The sequence below is a fragment of the Nothobranchius furzeri genome, chromosome 11 (genome assembly GCF_043380555.1).
Source record: "Nothobranchius furzeri strain GRZ-AD chromosome 11, NfurGRZ-RIMD1, whole genome shotgun sequence".
In the NCBI taxonomy this organism is placed as follows: Eukaryota; Metazoa; Chordata; class Actinopteri; order Cyprinodontiformes; family Nothobranchiidae; genus Nothobranchius; species Nothobranchius furzeri.
In genome coordinates, this window is record NC_091751.1 from 35,190,763 (window position 1) to 35,208,648 (window position 17,886).

At 47.1% G+C, this 17,886-nt stretch overlaps 3 protein-coding genes across 3 annotated transcripts in view; 2 read left to right on the top strand and 1 right to left on the bottom strand.

Moving 5' to 3' along the window:
- The first annotated feature begins 3,313 nt into the window (after window positions 1-3,313).
- vcpip1 (valosin containing protein (p97)/p47 complex interacting protein 1) lies at window positions 3,314-12,980 on the top strand. The gene is made up of 3 exons (XM_015956429.3): window positions 3,314-6,148; window positions 7,906-7,992; window positions 9,954-12,980. Exons 1-3 carry the CDS (start codon window positions 3,502-3,504, stop codon window positions 10,733-10,735), a joined length of 3,516 nt encoding a protein of 1,171 aa, XP_015811915.3. The 5' UTR covers window positions 3,314-3,501; the 3' UTR covers window positions 10,736-12,980.
- A 70-nt stretch (window positions 12,981-13,050) lies between these two features.
- LOC107383710 (zinc finger protein ZFP2) lies at window positions 13,051-15,171 on the bottom strand. Its single transcript, XM_070541872.1, has 4 exons — window positions 15,096-15,171; window positions 14,881-14,986; window positions 14,636-14,717; window positions 13,051-14,587 (listed from the first exon to the last, which is right to left on the bottom strand). Exons 1-4 carry the CDS (start codon window positions 15,169-15,171, stop codon window positions 13,337-13,339), a joined length of 1,515 nt encoding a protein of 504 aa, XP_070397973.1. The 3' UTR covers window positions 13,051-13,336.
- Window positions 15,172-15,688: 517 nt separating this feature from the next.
- LOC107383697 (inner ear-specific collagen) overlaps window positions 15,689-17,886 on the top strand; it is a 47,079-nt gene continuing 44,881 nt past the window's right edge. Inside the window, exon 1 of the mRNA XM_015956471.3 lies at window positions 15,689-16,275. The gene's annotated coding sequence lies outside the window, so the exon portion shown is untranslated. The remainder of the gene's footprint in view (window positions 16,276-17,886) is intronic.

Genomic DNA, 17,886 nt, shown 5'->3' on the forward strand with positions numbered 1-17,886 from the left:
CACCAGCTCACCTGGTCAGTGTCAGGTCTTTCTGAGTCAGCTGTGCTGCCATGGTAACCAGTGCTGTAGGGACACAGACAGACAGGTGAAGGTTTGTTCCAGGTGGAGTGTGCTGGCTCCTGATTGGCTGGAAACACTCACCTGAACACAGACCGCACAGAGCAGCAGCTGGGAGGAAACGCATTGTGTTCGGTGGTGTTTCCTCTGGTGAACCTGGGGAGAAGTGGTGTTCTGATGCAACTGAGGCCAAACAAGATCAGACCAGGGCCACGTGGTTTTACCAGCTCCTCAGCTCCCATCAGCCCCTGCTGCTGCTGCTGATGATTGACAGCTCAGCTGAAGCTACTGTTGCTCATAACTCTGGTAACGCTGAAATGAGTCAGAGCATTTCAGCAGCTCCTCTGATCATTGGCTTTATGTGATCAAAATGATCACATGAATATGAATCATTTTAACCCTGAATTGGTGTGAATGAGTTATCTAATTGGTTCACATAGGTCACATGGGTCAGAGGCTGTAAATGCTAACACACTGCAACCACCAGACTAATTCTTTGCTACTTTTAGTCACAAAGTTATGATGTTAACGTTTGTTCAGTTTTTCCTGAGTCAGAAGGTGCAAGAACCATGACCAGGAACTGTGGGAGAAGCTGACACCTAAAACTGGAAACCTGACTAGATCAGGAAGTGATCTCTGTTTTTATTAACTGTTGTTGACAAATTTAGACAAATCAGAATTTGACAAGTTTTAAAGGCGTTACCAGAATACCTCAGAAGATCCCACCTTCCCTCAGATGCTCAGAGAGGTCATTTCTCAGTGTGCAGTGAAAATATTATAACAGTTATGTGGAGCACTGATGTTTTCACCATTAATGATAATATAATGAGGTGTTAATATACGGATAGATTTTATTCTTAAAATCATCAATTACTGATGCTGTCTAATTTGATATCTGAAATGAATCATTAAAGAAAATGTTCATGCCAACCCATCATTCGTGAATGTAAAGTATAGGACACATTATTAAAACACTTTTGATTTAAACAAATGGTTCATTCTACAAAATATGAATACATAAAGTTTTAAAGTCATTTATGAGTCAAGGAAGATGAGTGTTGTTGTAAGAGGGTAGATGAGAGGTCCTGCGTCTCTTGCAGCCTTGAGGACTTGTGACGTACGCGGGATAAGTTAAGAATATTGGCTCAAGTTCATTTCTTCATATCGGGGTTGCGGTGTCAGACTGTCCTGTATGAAGGAGTTTGGCCTGTAAGTTAAAAGTTAACGTCTGGTCATTTTGATGAAATTGCTACATGTGTGTGATGGAGGTTAAACATGGTCAGCTGCTGAGGTCTGCTGCTCTCTTCCTGTCTGACTTCTGTTCATCTGGAGGTTTTTGTTCAGCCTGCAGAGATCATCTCTCTCTGTGGAGACCAGATTTCTGACAGCTGCAGTAGTAGGAGGCTGCATGTTCCTGTTGGACTTTTATGGTGATCGCATTACAGCCGTAGTCTTCTGTATTTGCCATAAAATGATCCTTCTGGGGATGGTTGTAGCATCTGTTCATGGTTTTGTTAATGAGATCGATGCATAGGATGACCCGAAGAGGATGCTGCTCCGTGTGCTGGTACCAGTGAACTTGCTTGTTGTCACACGCTTCTGTTCCTGAACACTTTAGAGAAACTATATGATCATCTCTGGCAGTATAAGATTACTGGTCCTGAGTTAGCACCTCTGTTGCCATGGTAACCAGCACCGTAGGGACACAGACAGACAGGTGAAGGTTTGTTCCAGTTGGGGTGTGCTGGCTCCTGATTGGCTGGAAACACTCACCTGAACATATACAGCACAGAGCAGCAGTTGGGAAGAAAAGCATTGTGTTCAGTGGTGTTTCCTCTGGTGAACCTGGGGAGAAGTGGTGCTCTGATGCAGCTGAGGCCAAACAAGATCAGACCAGGGCCACGTGGTTTTACCAGCTCCTCAGCTCCCATCAGCCCCTGCTGCTGCTGGTGCAAACAGGAGCATCTGTCGACTGATAAGCGAACAGCAGCTATTCCTGATTAGCTTTTGTGTGACGTAGCTCATTCTTGTTATTTCCTGTTATTGTTTTAAATTACTCCAAACTCTAACTCTTCTTTTCCAATGACCCATAAATCATGACTGTGTGGAAAAAACTTCAAGTAAAAAAAAAAAAACCACAAACCTGAAAGTGAGTTTTCTCTTTATATTTTAACTTCTGATATTTCAAAAGGTTCCCGCAATAAAAGCTCTGGTCAACAACGATTCTGCATATTTCTGACAGGGTTAGATAAAAAAATAAAAATATAACACGAAAAATAATTTTAGAAAATAAGAAAAGAATGAAAAAAAAAATGCTCGCAAAGTTCTGCAACAGTTATACATGTTTTAATTTAGCATTTGTTTTGTTTTAATTTTAAACTGAATATTTGGAGTTTCTTTTCGTCTTTTTCTGAATGAATATCACAACTTTTAATAATTAGCCTACCTCAATTTATTTATATAAAACACACACGCAATCTCTCATGATGCTTTTCTATTATAAATGTTTCCTGTAACAGGGTTAAAGAATTTCTTTTCTGAAACAAGGTTTTAGTCTGCCACCTGGTGGTCAGTTTTGTGTAATACAAGATCCTTTTGAACAGAGATAATTAATCTTCAAACCCTGGAAACTTCATTCATTCATTCGCTCTAATAAACTGGATTTCATCATTAGTCAAATACAATACGAATAATACATTTTTATCTTAAAGGTCAATGAAAGGTCTATTCTACTATGTTGTGATACTTAACTTAAATTAAAAAGGTTTAATTACAGAATTCCCGTAATTCTGAATGGAGTTCAGCGAGAGCTACATACAAGAAGCTAACAGCTAAGCTAATTGGGAAACTTGTGATGTAAGTTAGAAACCAAAAGCAGACTGGCCCTGCTCCACCTGCCGCCACTCATATCAACTCTGGCTGATGTAAATGTGCTTAAGTTCATTTACGGGATTGAAACAGAAATAAAAATCAAATGTATTCCTTTTATTTAGACTAAACATACAGAGGAGTTCGGAACTGACTTCCTTACACAACAAAACGTTAGTCCAGCGCGGTGCATTCTGGGAAATGTAGATAGCTGATTCACAAATCTACCAAATGAAATAAGACACCAAAAGTAATTGTTTCATGGATAAAAATTACCACGACCAAACTACAAGAGAGATAATAAAAATAATAGTTTTCAGTTATTATGTAAGCGGTGGGAAAACTGGGACAATTACATGCAAAAATAAACTACATTTCCCATCATCCAACAGCAAGCGCACGTACGTTGAGCAACAATCAGATGCTAAAGGAAAACGGCCGCTTCCGTGTTGTTCTTGTGTTATTCTGGACGATAATAGCTGAAATCGCTGCCACCCTTCACCCGACAGCGTCCCTGAGGGGTAATTATCATGCTATTGTGAAGCTAAAATACGTTTTCAGCCTCTCTCGCCCGAAATGTCGCTGCTGCAGAGCTCAAAGAAAAAAGACAAGCGTATTTTGTCTGGTACCTGCCCAGACCCGAAATGTCAGGCGAGGCTCTTCTTCCCCGCTTACGGCTCCATTAGCATCGAGTGCACCGAGTGCGGTCAGCGCCACGAGCAGAGGAACCTGCTGAATGTCGAGGAGGTAACGGATCCAGATGTGGTGCTCCACAACCTCCTCAGAAACGCCCTGCTCGGCGTCACCGGAGCCCCGAAGAAAGGGACGGAGCTGGTGAAGGTGATGGGGCTCTCTAACTACCACTGCAAGCTGCTGTCCCCGGTGCTCACCCGTTACGGCATGGACAAACAAACCGGAAAAGCCAAGCTGCTGAGGGACATGAACCAGGGGGACATTTTTGACTGCTCTCTGCTGGGGGACAGAGCCTTCCTGATCGAGCCGGACCATGTTTCCACCATGGGATATGGGCAGGACAGGTCTGGGAGCCTCATCTACCTCCACGACACTCTGGAGGAGATCAAGAAAGCCAACGGAAACAGAGAGTGTCTTATTCCAGTCCATGTGGATGGAGACGGGCACTGCCTGGTCCACGCTGTGTCCAGAGCGCTCGTAGGAAGAGAACTTTTCTGGCACGCCTTGCGAGAGAACCTTAAGCAGAACTTCAAACAGAACCTGGTCCGATACAAAGCCCTGTTTCAGGACTTTATCGATGCTGCAGAGTGGGAGGACATCATCAATGAGTGTGACCCTCTTTTCATCCCGCCTGAGGGCGTGCCTCTTGGACTACGCAACATCCACATTTTTGGTTTAGCTAATGTCCTCCACCGACCCATAATCCTCCTGGACTCCCTGAGCGGAATGAGAAGCTCCGGGGACTATTCTGCCACCTTCCTGCCCGGACTGGTGCCGGAGGAGCAGTGCAAGGGAAAAGACGGGAAGCTCAATAAGCCCATCTGCATCGCCTGGAGCAGCTCAGGCAGGAACCACTACGTCCCTCTGGTGGGAATCAAGAACACGGTGCTGCCCAAGCTGCCAGCCCGCCTGCTGCCGAAGGCCTGGGGTGTTCCCCAGGAGCTCATCAGGAAGTACATCAAATTGGAATCAGACGGCAGCTGTGTGATCGCAGGCGACCGCAGCTTGCAGGATAAATACCTGATGAGGCTAGTGAACGCCATGGAGGAGGTGTTCATGGATAGGCACGGCATCCACCCCTCGCTGGTGGCCGACGTGCACCAGTACGTCTACAGACGGACGGGGGTGATCGGCGTCCAGCCGGAGGAGGTGACCGAAGCAGCCAAGAAGTCCGTGATGGAGAACAGGCTGCACCGCTGCCTGATCTGCGGCGCCCTCTCAGAGCTCCATGTCCCCTCCGAGTGGCTTGTCCCAGGTGGAAAGCTCTACAACTTAGCCAAGTCCACACACGGCCAACTCCGACCAGACAAGAACTACAGCTTCCCCCTAAACAACGTGGTCTGCTCCTATGACACCCAGAGAGACATCCTCGTCCCGGACTACAAACTGAGCGCCCTCAACACTTGCAACTGGTGTCACGGGACATCCGTGCGCCACATCCGTGGGAATGGGTCAGTGGTTTACCTGGATGGGGACAGAACTAACACCCGGTCCCAGGGGGGGAAGTGTGGCTGTGGATTCAAGCACTACTGGGAGGGGAAGGAGTACGACAACCTCCCCGAAGCCTTCCCCATCACACTAGAGTGGGGGGGGCGGGTGGTGCGTGAGACGGTGTACTGGTTCCAGTACGAGACCGACCCGACGCTGAACAGCAACGTGTACGACGTAGCTATGAAGCTGGTCACCAAGCACTTCCCCGGAGAGTTCGGTAGTGAGATCCTGGTTCAGAAAGTGGTCAACACCATCCTGCATCACACCGCCAAGAAGAACCCAGACGAGTACAACCCGGTTTCTATCGACGGGGCTCATGCCCAGCGGCTCAACGACCCGTTGGAGACCCAGCCCACCGCAGACCCGCAGCCCCCCACCAAGATCATCCTGACCGGTCAGAAAGCAAAGACGCTGCACAAGGAGGAGCTGACGATGAGCCGGGCGGAGCGCAGCATCCAGCAGAGCATCAGCGAGCAGGCCCTGGTCTCCCAGAAAAGACGCACAGAGAAACTCAAGCAGGAGCAAAAGGGTCAGATCCGGGACTCTTCCCCTGGGGGGTCTCCAGAAACATCCTCCTTCTCAGCTCCAGCCACCCCTACCAAGTCCTCCTCCCCCTCTTCTAACAAGGAGAAGAAGATCCGTGTGACCACCAGCGATGGCAGGCAGGCCATGCTGACTCTGCCTGCTCACACCACCTTCTCAGACCTGCAGAGCAGCATCTCCAACCAGTTTGGCGTTCTTCCGGCCCAGCAGTGCATTCGTTATGGCTTCCCGCCCAAAGAGCTGGGTCCTCCGAAGGACGGCGAGGAGAACGAGCCGGTTGTGCTGCAGCATGGGGACAGGGTGACAGTGGAGATCCTGAGGGGCTCTGAGGACACGAGCCCCGCGGCCTCCATCACCAGAGCCTCCAGCTCACACTCGTCCCTCCACTCGGCCAAGAGCGACGACGCCATGATGTCCAGCAGGATGAGCAGCCGGGAACTCCAGGAGAGCATAGACCTGGAGATGTCCTCCCTCTGTCTCCTAGCAACCTTGATGGGTAGGTGGCATGTGGTCTGACAGGAACCGAGCGTCTCATCGTTACTGGACCCAGTCTGGGACGGCAGATCTCCGCTGTGGAGTTAAAATGCAGAACTTTGTTTTTGATGCTTTTTCATAAAGTTCTCCCACAAGGGCTGAACTTCTGCGCTTGTTTAACGTTTCCGATTTATGAAACATTTAAATCCTCTTCAGCAAAACTCTGGTTTAGTTTCAGCTCCGTGTTGCTTCTGTGCACACGGTGTCTCCGTGAGACATGAACGTGTAGACGAGGGCCGCACCACATGTCCAGTAAGAACAGGAACTTAGCTCAGCTCCCATAATTCCAGTTCATCTGGGGCCACAAACTAACCCGGCTCTTTAACTCCAGTTCAGATTAAGTTTCGGGATTTGCTGCAGTTTATTTTTATTACAACAAAAAGAACTTCAGGAATTAGTTCAGTTTTTCCCATTTAGGTAGAAAACTGTGGAATCAGACGATAAACCTGTGGAGGAGTTAAATATAAATAAAGTTGTTTACATCTTTAGTTATTTCCAGACTCACTAAAGCATTTTTGAATGAATTCCAGCTTTTTGTCTCAGATATGCTGAAAATGTTGTTTTCCTAGTTCCGATCTCCGGATTCGAAGTGAAGTCTTCCCGTATGTCGGAACATTTCAGAAACAAACTTCAGGAAAAACAGATTTTAACCACGTTTAAGTGAAACTGGAGCGTTTTATTAACTCTGTGACTGAATGATGAGAAGCTGGTTTTATTAGTCGTTCAGCTCTGGAAGCTTCATGAGCTGCAGGGAAACCGTCTGACACTGTGAGGTGTGTGTTCATATATAAAAGTAACACACGTTACCATTGTAACACACGTGTTCATGCCACTTGGGGCCCCAGACCCCCAGGTTTCAGTGTTACTGATGCACCTCTCCCACCTGCAGCAAATATTCATGCTTCTTTCTGATTGGCTGCTGCAGGTGAACAAACCACAGGCGTCCAATCTGCAGCTGTCTGAGATCCCAGGCTCCTGATCAGCGGTGTGTGTGTGTGTGTGTGTGTGTATGTGTTTGTTTGTGTGGTGGATTAGCTGAGTCAAGTATTTCATCCCCTTCCTATCTCGCATGCTAACAGGGTCAAAGGTCGCTGCAGCGTCCGATAAACAGATCAGCCAGACAGCAGGCAGCATGACAGAACACCTCCATTCATTTTCTGGTTTTATCTGGGTTCTGAATGCTCCGCGGGCCTGATGCTGCACTTCCTGTTGACTGGCTTCAGTCAGAGAACGCCTCCGAAGCCGTCGGTCAGCTGACTTTAGTAAACAGCAGAGAAGATTAACAATAATCTGAGCTGATGTTCCACCAGACTAATCTGATCTAGAATCGGTCTGGATCTGAACATCCTTCATAAAGGCAGCGTCGTGTGTGTGTGTGTGTGTGTGTGTGTGTGTGTGTGTGTGTGTGTGTGTGTGTGTGTGTGTGTGTGTGTGTGTGTGTGTACCTGATGCTGTTTGATAACCATCTTTTTTTCATCTAAACATTTGAAACTGACCAGTAAACCCAGAGCAGATCTGCCGGTGCTGACTGGTTTCCACTAGACTCAGAACCTCTGGTCCGGATCAGGATTGAGACTTTAACCGGCTGGGTTTGGTTATTCTGAGTTCTAAGCTGGATTATCAGCTGTGATGTTCTGAAGCAAAGATGAACGTGATGGTTTATGGTTACCTGGGTGTGAACTGGGAGGGTTTAACTGGTAAAATGTTTCCTTGTTCCAGGTGAGGATGTGTGGTCGTATGCTAAGAAGCTGCCTCACCTGTTCCAGCAGGGCGGAGTCTTCTACAACATCGTCAAGAAAGACATGGGTGAGTCCTCAGAGCCTCGCCGACCTGGAGGCTCCACCCACCAGCACGATGGATTAGAACTGAAACCTTCAATCTGAGGGTTTATCATCCAGATCAGGTGAAGGGGGCAGGAATTACAGCACTTTGCATTCGTGCCTCCCACCTGTTACAGGACCAGCAGTGATGGGACAGAATAATAATCCTAAACTAAACATTCACTTTTTAATGCTTGGTTGCAAATTCTTTGCAGTCAGTCCAGCCTGAAGTCAGGAACGTGCAGACATCACCAGATGCTGGCTTGCATCGCTGGTGATGCTCTGCCAGGCTTCTCCCACACCTGTCTTCAGTTCCTGCTTGTTCTTGAGGTGTTTTCCCTTCAGTTTTGTCTTCAGCAAGTGCATGCTCAGTCAGATTCAGGTCAGGTGACGTGGCCGTTGCACAGCATTCCACTTGTTGGCCTTAAAAACTCTTGTGTTGCTTTTGCAGTATGCTTTGGGTGATTGTCCATCTGCTCTGTGAAGCTCCCTCCAGGGACTTCTGAAGCATTTGGCTGAATATGAGCAGTTCCTTTGCTTCTCCGTACTCTTCTCTTCCCATCACTCTGGTGCCTCATCTGTCCATAGGATGTTCCAGATCTGTGAAGGTGTGTTTAAATGACGTTTGGGCTTGAGGCTCACCAACGCTCTCTGTGTGCTCCCTGGTGAAGTCTTCTCTTGATTATTGACTTTGACACACCCACACCTGGACACGGTTCTGGATCTGGCCAGCTCGTGAAGGGTATTTCCTCCACCAGGGAAAGAATTGTTGGGTGTTTTTGTGGTCTTCTGGGTCCTTTGGTGTTGCTGTGTAAGAATGTTCCTAACAGTAGTTTTGACCATGCCGAATGTCTCTGATGGGTTCGTTGTGTTTTTCATGGCTTGCTTCAGTGATAGTGACATCTCTTTGGGTCTCATCTTTAGAGTCGACAGCCACAGATTACAAATGCAAACATCACACCTGAAACGAACTCTGGACTTTTAATCTGCATGCTGGAATTGGGATAATGAGGGAATATCACACACCTGGCCCTGGAACAGCCTAGAAGCCAATTGTCCCATCACTGAAGGTCCTTTAACAGGTGGGAAGTACGAGTGCAAACTGCTGTAATTCCTACACCGTTCACCTAATCTGGATGTAAAATCCCTCAGATTAAAGCTGTTAGGTTTCATTTCTAATCCATTGTGGTGTGTATAGAGCCAAAATGTTAGAATTGTGTCGATGTTCCAGTATATATGGACCTGACTGCATCTCCTGCAGTAGCTTCTGATAGAAAACAGACGGTGAAACTCTAGGATTAGAAAATCCTGACAGATCTACGTCACACTGTCACTAACTTTCATGGACTCACCCATCTGGACTCACGACGGGGAAGGCGGTTGCTGGTTTAGTGTCCAGGAAACAGCTGAGAACGTCTCAGCTAGAATGAGCTAACTGTTAGCATTAGCACCTCCACCACACAGCAGAACTCCTCCGCTCTGTGTGGCAGCAGACTTGTCCGTGCTGATCCAAGCAGTTCTGGGCTTTTTTTGCCCCGAGTACGGCTAGCAAGGCATTCATTCTTACCAGAGACGTCTGCTAATGTATTAAATGAGTTTCCCACACCTTTAAGAACCTCCATATTTACATGTTTGTGGGAAATAAACATATTTACTGAGTTTCTGTGATGGATCCAGAAACAGGAAAAAACACGATTCGTTTTTTCTTTCTGAGCTGAAACTGATTCTTTACCAGATCAGGACAGCATCGAGGTTTTCTTTTCATCCCGTTTCTGGATTAAAGAATAAAAACTAGAACGTGTATCTGAGGACAGCAGATGTATGTGTCGTAGTTTTCTCCCATTATCTTGGTGAGATAAACATCCCGATCGATCCTAAAACTGTTATGCCTGCTACTATCAGCGAAATGTGGTTTATGTGACGTTCTGACGAGGTTTCCTGTTCCAGGTCTGATAGACGGGAAGCACTGCACGCTGCCTCACCTGACGGGGAAAACCTTTGTTTATAACGCAGCTGAAGAGCGTCTGGAGCTCTGCGTGGACACTGCAGGTCACTTCCCCGTCGGTCCTGATGTTGAGGAGCTGGTGAAGGAGGCAATGATGCAGCTCCGCTCCGAGGCATCCACCAGGGGCAGCAGAGAGGGCAGCCCGTCCCACGGCGTCCTGCGACTCGGCAGCGGCGGCGTTGTTCGGAAAAAAGAGCAACTTCAGAACGTCACAGCCTTCCAAGGTAAAGGTCACTCTCTGGGTAGTGCTGGAGGCTCCTCCCCTCCAGAACATCGGCCTATCACGCGCCAGCACAGCAGTGGTGTGGACCTGAGCGCCAGCGTGTCCAGAGGACCCCCAGACCTGTCGGACGTCCCCGAGGACGCCACCAGGGAGCTGGTCCGCATGGCTCCAGGCTTCGTCACCATGAAGGACGGGCGTGGCCTGGACCCCGGTCTGATGGAGCAGCAGAGGAGGAAACTGCAGGAGATGGTCTCCTCCATCCAGGCCTCCATGGAGCGCCACCTTAAGGAGCAGCAGAACGCCACTGATGTGGGGGGCGGGGCCAGCCAGAACCAAACAGCTGCAATTAAAACCATCACGGGTCAGCAAGGAGCTACAGTGGATCAGGAACCTCTGGCTGCAGCAGGACCCGGAAAACCAGAGAAGGGGGAGGAACTGGAGGAGATGGAAAGCCAGGACGCCGGACAGAGCGGTGCCACCGAACCCATGGACCACTCCTGATTGTCCCTAAGCCCCGCCTCCACCATCTGTGGGTCTCAGTGCCTCAGGTCAGATCCAAAACTTCATCATGTTGTGTCGTTTTTGCTGCATGACTAAAGAGCGGACTGACTGTCCTCGCTGGGACGCGAGTCGGTAAGAAGATGTGCTGCGATACATCACCAGTCCCCCCCCCACCCCCCCCACCCCCCACACCTCCTCGCCTGGCTTGTTAGAATAGGTTTCCTTCACTTGATTTGTTGTGAACAGCAGCCTTACAACGTTTCTCCGGGTTGCCGTGGCGACGTGACCTACAGCCTCCTTCCTGCAGACATCAGGACTTCCTGCTTTAGAAAAGTCTTGAGAGACAAAGCCGTTGGACTTTTGAGTGCGATGCATTCCTGTAGATAAGGTCTTAATCAGCTGCTGGTCTCAGGCTGCGTCCTGTCCTCCCAACGATGCTTCCATCACCATCCACGTCCAGCCTCACTGGCGCCTTGATCACTGACCTGCTGCCCCCCACCAGGAGGACTGGTGCTGTTTCCTCAGCAGGGTTCAGAGCCTTTGCCTGCAGTCCAAACAGCACCACCTACAGGACAGGCGAAGGGCTTGGAGCTAGATTGTTCCAGAGCGGATGAGTTTGAGCTTCTGTTCTTGTTACAGACTCAGATGAGTGACTAATCAAAGAAAACTAACGGCTGTGATACATTCAACACCGATCCGGTTGGCCCAAACTCGAGCCGCTGGTGTTTTATTCCTTCTTGTTGCTCACCTGGACTGAAATCTGTAGCTTTTACCTTCATCCATTAAACTTCCTGGAAAAGGTCCCATAAAACCAGAAAACTTTTAATCTGATAAATGAGTTTATTACCTGGAAGTTGAGTGTGTCTCTCTGGATGGAAGTGTGTGTGTGTGTGTGTGTGTGTGTGTGTGTGTGTGTGTGTGTGTGTGTGTGTGTGTGTGTGTGTGTGTGGCAGACAGGTAGAGGAACCAGAAAACACACTTTCTGCCTGCAGATCTTCAGGCTCTCTTGTGTAAATGTCATTTTCGCAAACATGACTTCTTATTTTTTAGCGACTACATTTCCCATGAGTCTTCGAGCCTCTGGGGACTGAAGCTTATTGTTGCCAACAGAAAAAAAGATGAAGACTTATTTATTTTAGGAAATTTATATTTATAGAATCGGCGGTGTTCCGTGGAAGTTTAAAGCTAAATTCCCGTTCTGATGTGATTTCCGTCTCAGGTGGAGGTGTGCTAGCTCCACCTGGTTGGATGACTATTTGAACTTTACGGTTTGGTTTGTTTCCTTCTAACCTGCATCAGAATAAATGAACCTTTCCTTTTTGGCCTTTAAGACTCCCGTCTGCAGCTCTGGTAAACTCTTGATTTGAGCAGCAGCCAAAGATGGTCAGATTCTTTCCTGTAGATCAGCCTGGTCCGCCTCCACATGTGCCTCTTCTCGTGTAGAAACTCGCCCCCTCGGGTTCTAACTCCCGACGGCACTGTTGGGCTAGCCAAGACGAGTAAAATTACAATCCGATCCTTCAGTAAAAAACGCTTCTGTGACTCCCAGCAGCTCTTCATCAGGACGAATCAGGAGATCGGGTTTAGTAGCATCAACCCAACAAACAGGAAGTGACATGCATTGTTAAAACTATTGATCTGATAAAATAGTTTTGGTTTGTTGTGTTTGACTCAAACTGGATTCGACTAAATCCTTGAATCCACAAAACTTTTCATTTTATTATCAGACTTTCCTCAAATCTTCTATAAAAAGATTCTGTTGGCGTGTTTTAGCCAACAAACATGTTTGCATTCACGTTCACGTCGACAGGAACGCGGTCCTGTCGACGTGAACAGACGGTTTCAGGCCATCATCGTCGGGCCTTAAACTTGAAGCCAAACTGGTTTTAGTATCAACTTAAATCTTTGTTTTGGTTTTTAAATTCAGCTTGTTTAGGTTTTCCTTCTGCAGTAAAAATGTCTGAAGTTTGATGTATGACTCGGCACTTTGAAGGAGCGTTAGCGTAGCCAGATTAGCTGAACCTGAAGGAAGCCAGACAGACTTGTGGCTGCTCTACTCGTGACATGAATTGTAACCCACTTGTATAAAAGTACATACTGTAGAATATTTGGACCTGTACAGAACCAGATGGCTTTGTTTTTGGCGACTTCTCTGGTTTGCTAATAAAAGATGGACGCCCCTCTGCTTCTTCGCTGTTTGCATGTGTGACTTTTCAGCACCACCAATAAAACCACCTCCTCCAGCTGCTGGTGTCCGCTCCTCATTGGCTGCTCTGCTCTTCCTGTGCTTAGTGAGTTTACCACAGAAACCCTCGTGACTTCAGGTGTTTCACACTTTATTACATCACAACTGTGGTAAAGTTTCCAGGAGAACTTCGTTTTAGTTTTGTTTTCATGCATTACATCCATCTGGAATGTTCTGTCACTGTTTGGCCTCATGGGCACAAACTTCACACAAACGTAGAAACAAAGGATTTACAACAATGATTACGGAGAGCGTGGTTGTACGATACTCCGGAGACGGGCGGTCCGTTGCTGAGGAGTGGGATTTTACTTCTGCAGACCCCTCGGATGTGGCTGCAGCAGCTCTTTAATGAGAAGCTACTTGACGTCTGTGTGAGTTCGCATGTGAAGCTTTAAGTTGATCCTCTGTCTGTAATTCCTTCCACAAGTCAGGCAGGAGTAGGGTTTGGCTCCAGTGTGGGTTCTCATGTGGACGGACAGAATGCTGCGCGTGCTGAAGTCCTTCCCACAGGTCTTGCATGAAAAGGGTTTCTCACCAGTGTGGGTTCTCATGTGGCTCACCAGCCGGTTCTGATAAGCAAACTGTTTTCCACACGTGTCGCAGGAATACGGCTTTTCACCCGAGTGTGTCCTGGTGTGGATAGATAAATGGCCGCTGGTGTAGAAGGTTTTCCCACACGTCACACACAGGAATGGCATCTCTCCGGTGTGCGTCCTCATGTGCACTCTTAAGTTGTTTCTCTGGCTGAATCGTTTCCCGCAGGTCTCACAGGGAAATGGCTTCACACCTGCGTGAATCAGCATGTGGTTGGATAGGTTCTTCTGTGTGTGAAAGTTTTTGCCGCATGCTTCGCATGGAAAGGAAAACCCTGAGTGGATTTTCCGGTGGGCTTTCAGCTGACCAACTTTAGCGAAACTTTTCCCGCATGTTTTGCATGAATGAGTCTTCTCAACGTGCGAACGCATGTGAGCGTTCAGATTACCAGTGTGAGTGAACGCTTTCCCACAGAGCTTACAGGCATACGGCCGCTCACCGGAGTGAACCCTCAGATGAATCTTCAGATTGGATTTATCCCTACAGGCTTTCCCACAAATGTCACATTTGACAAACTTGGTCTCTGCAACACTGTTACCCAGATTAGGTGGTTTATAGTGCAACAGCCACAGCAGAGACGACTGACTCTCAGATACTGGAGATTTGTTTCCTTCCTGGTGGCGACTCTGGGCTACAGAGGAGGTCTGACAGCCCAGCTGCTCCGTGTTTGGTTCAGATTCACTGAAATCACTCTCCTGATCGGTGGACGCATCAGTCTCTCGCTTCACAACCACCTGCTTGATTTCCGGACTGCTGCAGAGTTCCTCAGATTCCTGTTTAGCCTGTGAAGACTCAGGGTATTCCTGGTCCAGACTGGAGTTCCTCTCTTGGTTCCAGAGCTGCTGCTGCTGCTCAGCTGAACTGCCCTCCTCCTTGAAGATCTGTTGGGTTTCTGTGGAGATACAGAAAACCGTGAGATCATTAAACAAAGTGACTCTAAATAAAAACTGAAGGTATGAGAGAGAGGTCTCTTTCCTCCCATCATGAGATAAAATCTGAAAATACTCCACAGATTAAATCTGAACAAACATTTTAAAGCATCAAACAAAAATGTGACAAACACAACTTCTACATAAATCTGTGTTGTTCCCTCCTCCACCAGCTGTCTCACTGTCGTAGGACTTGTGGCTTTCTCTCAAACACCTTCAGAATACAGAGTGCACACCCAGGTTAGCCCTAAACAGGTCAGATTAGGTTATCATGGGGACTATTAAGGAGACCCCGGTGGTTACCATGGTGACCCTAATGAACCGCTATGTGGTTACCATGGCGACCCTAATGAGCCACTAGGTGGGTTGCTCATTACTGAAAAAGCTTCTGAAGCACAGGAGATGGACTAAAGGCCGTTGTTCTTGTTTTGTTTCCTTTGATAAAAGTAGGAGCTCCAACACCGCCAGGCTGCTTGTCAGATTCTCAACAGTTATTTAAGGACGCATCTAACAGGGTAACACATTCAGACATAACACCGGGCCTTCAGAGAACCATTTGTGAATGGTTTACAGTCTAACGCAGCCGTTACACCGAGCTTTTCCACCCCAGGTGTGCAGTCTGAGCTACCAGTAACCGTGTAGTGAACGGCCTGGAGCGGATCGGTCATAGTGCTTGTGCACAGTTCAGCTGTTTAGGATCCATTTTATTTGTGATTTTAATAATTCAATAAAATATGAACTCGTCTTTATCCGTACTGCTGACTTGAAACAACACGAGTCGCGCGGACTAATTATTCTATGTGACAGTGAACCCTACACGTAAAAATAATACCGCTGTCTATCGACACCGCGTTATAATAATCATCAGGCACTACCGAGGGCTGCTAAGCGTAGCTAACAGCAACCAGCGACGCTACCGGATGCAGTTCTGTAGTTGATACCACTAAGTGTAAAACACCAGGCTTTAGCCTGACGGTAACACGTATTCTGCTACTTTCAGGTCGCTAGTTAACTCAAACAGATGTTTAACCACAACACCGGACTCTGTAAATACCGGTCCTGTTGCGCAGATTTATGCGTAGATTCCATCTTTTACGCTTGACGAGGTTTTTGTCCGCCTCTGTGATGATTTCTTCCTCGGCATCTGTTTCCCGCTTACTGTTTAACTCTCCCTGTTGCTGAACTGAATACATCGTTTCTGAACATTCAGCACAGACACAACACAACCGTTTTCTAGCGGAACCCTCAAAGGATGGCTCCGTTTTCTCTTTGAGCAACTTCTTTAGCGCCGCCTACTGGTGAAGTTCCAGCGTTCTGACCCTTTGGGTTTGGTCCTTTTTATGCCGGAGCATGAACCAAGCTGGAGTGAGAACAAGGCGGCTAGAGGGCGACTCTTGTAGATAAGCGTCTCAAACACTGAGAAATAATTAGTTAAGACAGGATGTCTATCTTAGAGTAATAAACTTTCCAGGTGAGTGACGCTTCATTTATTCAGCAGAAGACTCCGCCTACTCTCTGCACCGTTAGGTGCGCCGCTGACCAAATGGAGCGGACTCCCTGACCACAGCGGAAGTAAACATTAAAAAGCTAATGGTTAGCTCCTCACATTTAACGGGTCTGTCTCAGTCCTTGTTCTAATCAGGAGTAACGATGTCTTCTGTTCAACACCCGAGAGAGTTTCTCCGCGAGTGGCTAACAGTGGAAATTTTTGGAGTTTTTGTTAATATCATCGTTCGTCAGCTGGAAACATGAGATGAAAGCTTACACAACAGGTAAGACACACCTGAATGATCTAACGGAATGTCCCACAGACACAATTATTACGTTTTAGAACTGAAACAACAACAAAAAAGTGTCTGTTTTATGCATATTAAACATTTCTCAAAATCCCAAACATTTACAATTAAATGGGAAAATGCCGTCCTCCAGTGGTGATAATTTGGAACTACATTTTAGTTCTGTCCACATATTTTAGTTTCCTTTTCTCAGTCAAGCTGGAAAAATCCTGAACGTGGTTTTTGTCAGAGTAATATTAGGACCGAGAAGAATGAAGAGAAGATATTAGGAATGACATTCACAAATTCACAGAAACACTTCTTAAACTATGTATGACCTTCTTCACCACTCTCTTTATTCTACTCTCCCCACCTATTCCACCTTCCTCAGAATCCACTGATTTCCCTCTTATCTATTCACTCTCTCTTTCTTTACATTTTTTAATCACAATTGTCTATTTTTTGCTCATTTTAAATATATTTTGAATCATTTTCTAAATTATTTTTTATATTTTTACATTTTTTGTTTTTGTAAAGCACCTCGTGATTTTTATCTTGAAAGAGGCTATAGAAAAGATATCTTCTTCTTCTTCTTGTGATGGGACAGACAGATCTTGTCTGGTCCCATCCTAGTACAGAGCCAGGTGGCTCACATTAGATTGATTGCAGGGCGGGGTGAGCCATCCAATAAAAGGCAGCTGCATGCTCTTTCAGCATGACATCTCTGGTATGGTAAGGGTCTGAGCTACCACTGAGAAATTATGGCAAAAATATCTATAAAACCCAGCCATCTCTAGAAATCGCCAGAGCTCATGACGAGTTGTGGCAGGTGGAAATGTCACCATTTCCTGAATGTTATCGGACGAAGGAGCAACGTCACCTAGAACAAAACGAGATGCCAGACGGTGGTCGGTTTTCTGAGCACCAGCCAACGACTTACAAGAACCAGGTAAATCCACTTGAGGACCTCTAGAGGCCAGATCAGGCGCTTTTACAGCCGGATCTGTCTTGGCAACATCAGTCAACATCTTAAACACCGAGTTGTTAAGTGAAACTTTCGGGTCTTTCTTAAGCTGGGCGCGAGGCAGCACACAAGCTGGTAGCTTATCCAGACTTTCCCCGATTTCAGGCGAAGAAATTAGCTCAGGAGGAGGTAACACTAATCCACCAACAGCGTCGTTTCCCAAAATCAGGTCTACTCCCTGGGTCGGCAACTCATCTAAAATGGCTACCCTTAGGTCACCAGTAATCAAAGGACAAGTGAGGTGAATATGATGAACCTCCGCTGGAACCAAACCCATGCCAATACCCCTCAACAACACAGAATAACCAGCCCAACTGGTTACAGAAAACGGTAACACACTCCGTTTTATCAGAGTTTGAGAAGCTCCGGTACCTCTTAAAATTACCACCTCATGGTTAGCCTTGTTGCCTAACAGAGACACCACCCCAGCTGACAAAAACGGGTTAAAGCTGGAGTGAGGGGTTTCACATTTATCCAACCTGTTTGAGATAACAGCACAAGCAGCCACGGGCTTCGTCGGAGGGGGATTTCCACTCCTCCGGTTTTTCTGCTGGAGACGAAAGCAATCACGAATGAAATTACCT

Bases quoted from the DNA above. Each gene is read 5' to 3' on its own strand.
- vcpip1 (XM_015956429.3), top strand. From the start codon at position 3,502: ATGTCGCTGCTGCAGAGCTCAAAGAAAAAAGACAAGCGTATTTTGTCT. The intron at 6,149-7,905 runs GTAGGTGGCATG...TCCTTGTTCCAG, and splicing joins TCTCCTAGCAACCTTGATGG to GTGAGGATGTGTGGTCGTAT. The intron at 7,993-9,953 runs GTGAGTCCTCAG...TTCCTGTTCCAG, and splicing joins CATCGTCAAGAAAGACATGG to GTCTGATAGACGGGAAGCAC.
- LOC107383710 (XM_070541872.1), bottom strand. From the start codon at position 15,171: ATGACCGATCCGCTCCAGGCCGTTCACTACACGGTTACTGGTAGCTCA. The intron at 14,987-15,095 runs GTGTAACGGCTG...ATAACTGTTGAG, and splicing joins ACCTGGGGTGGAAAAGCTCG to AATCTGACAAGCAGCCTGGC. The intron at 14,588-14,635 runs GTTTGTCACATT...GTTCAGATTTAA, and splicing joins CAGATTTATGTAGAAGTTGT to TCTGTGGAGTATTTTCAGAT.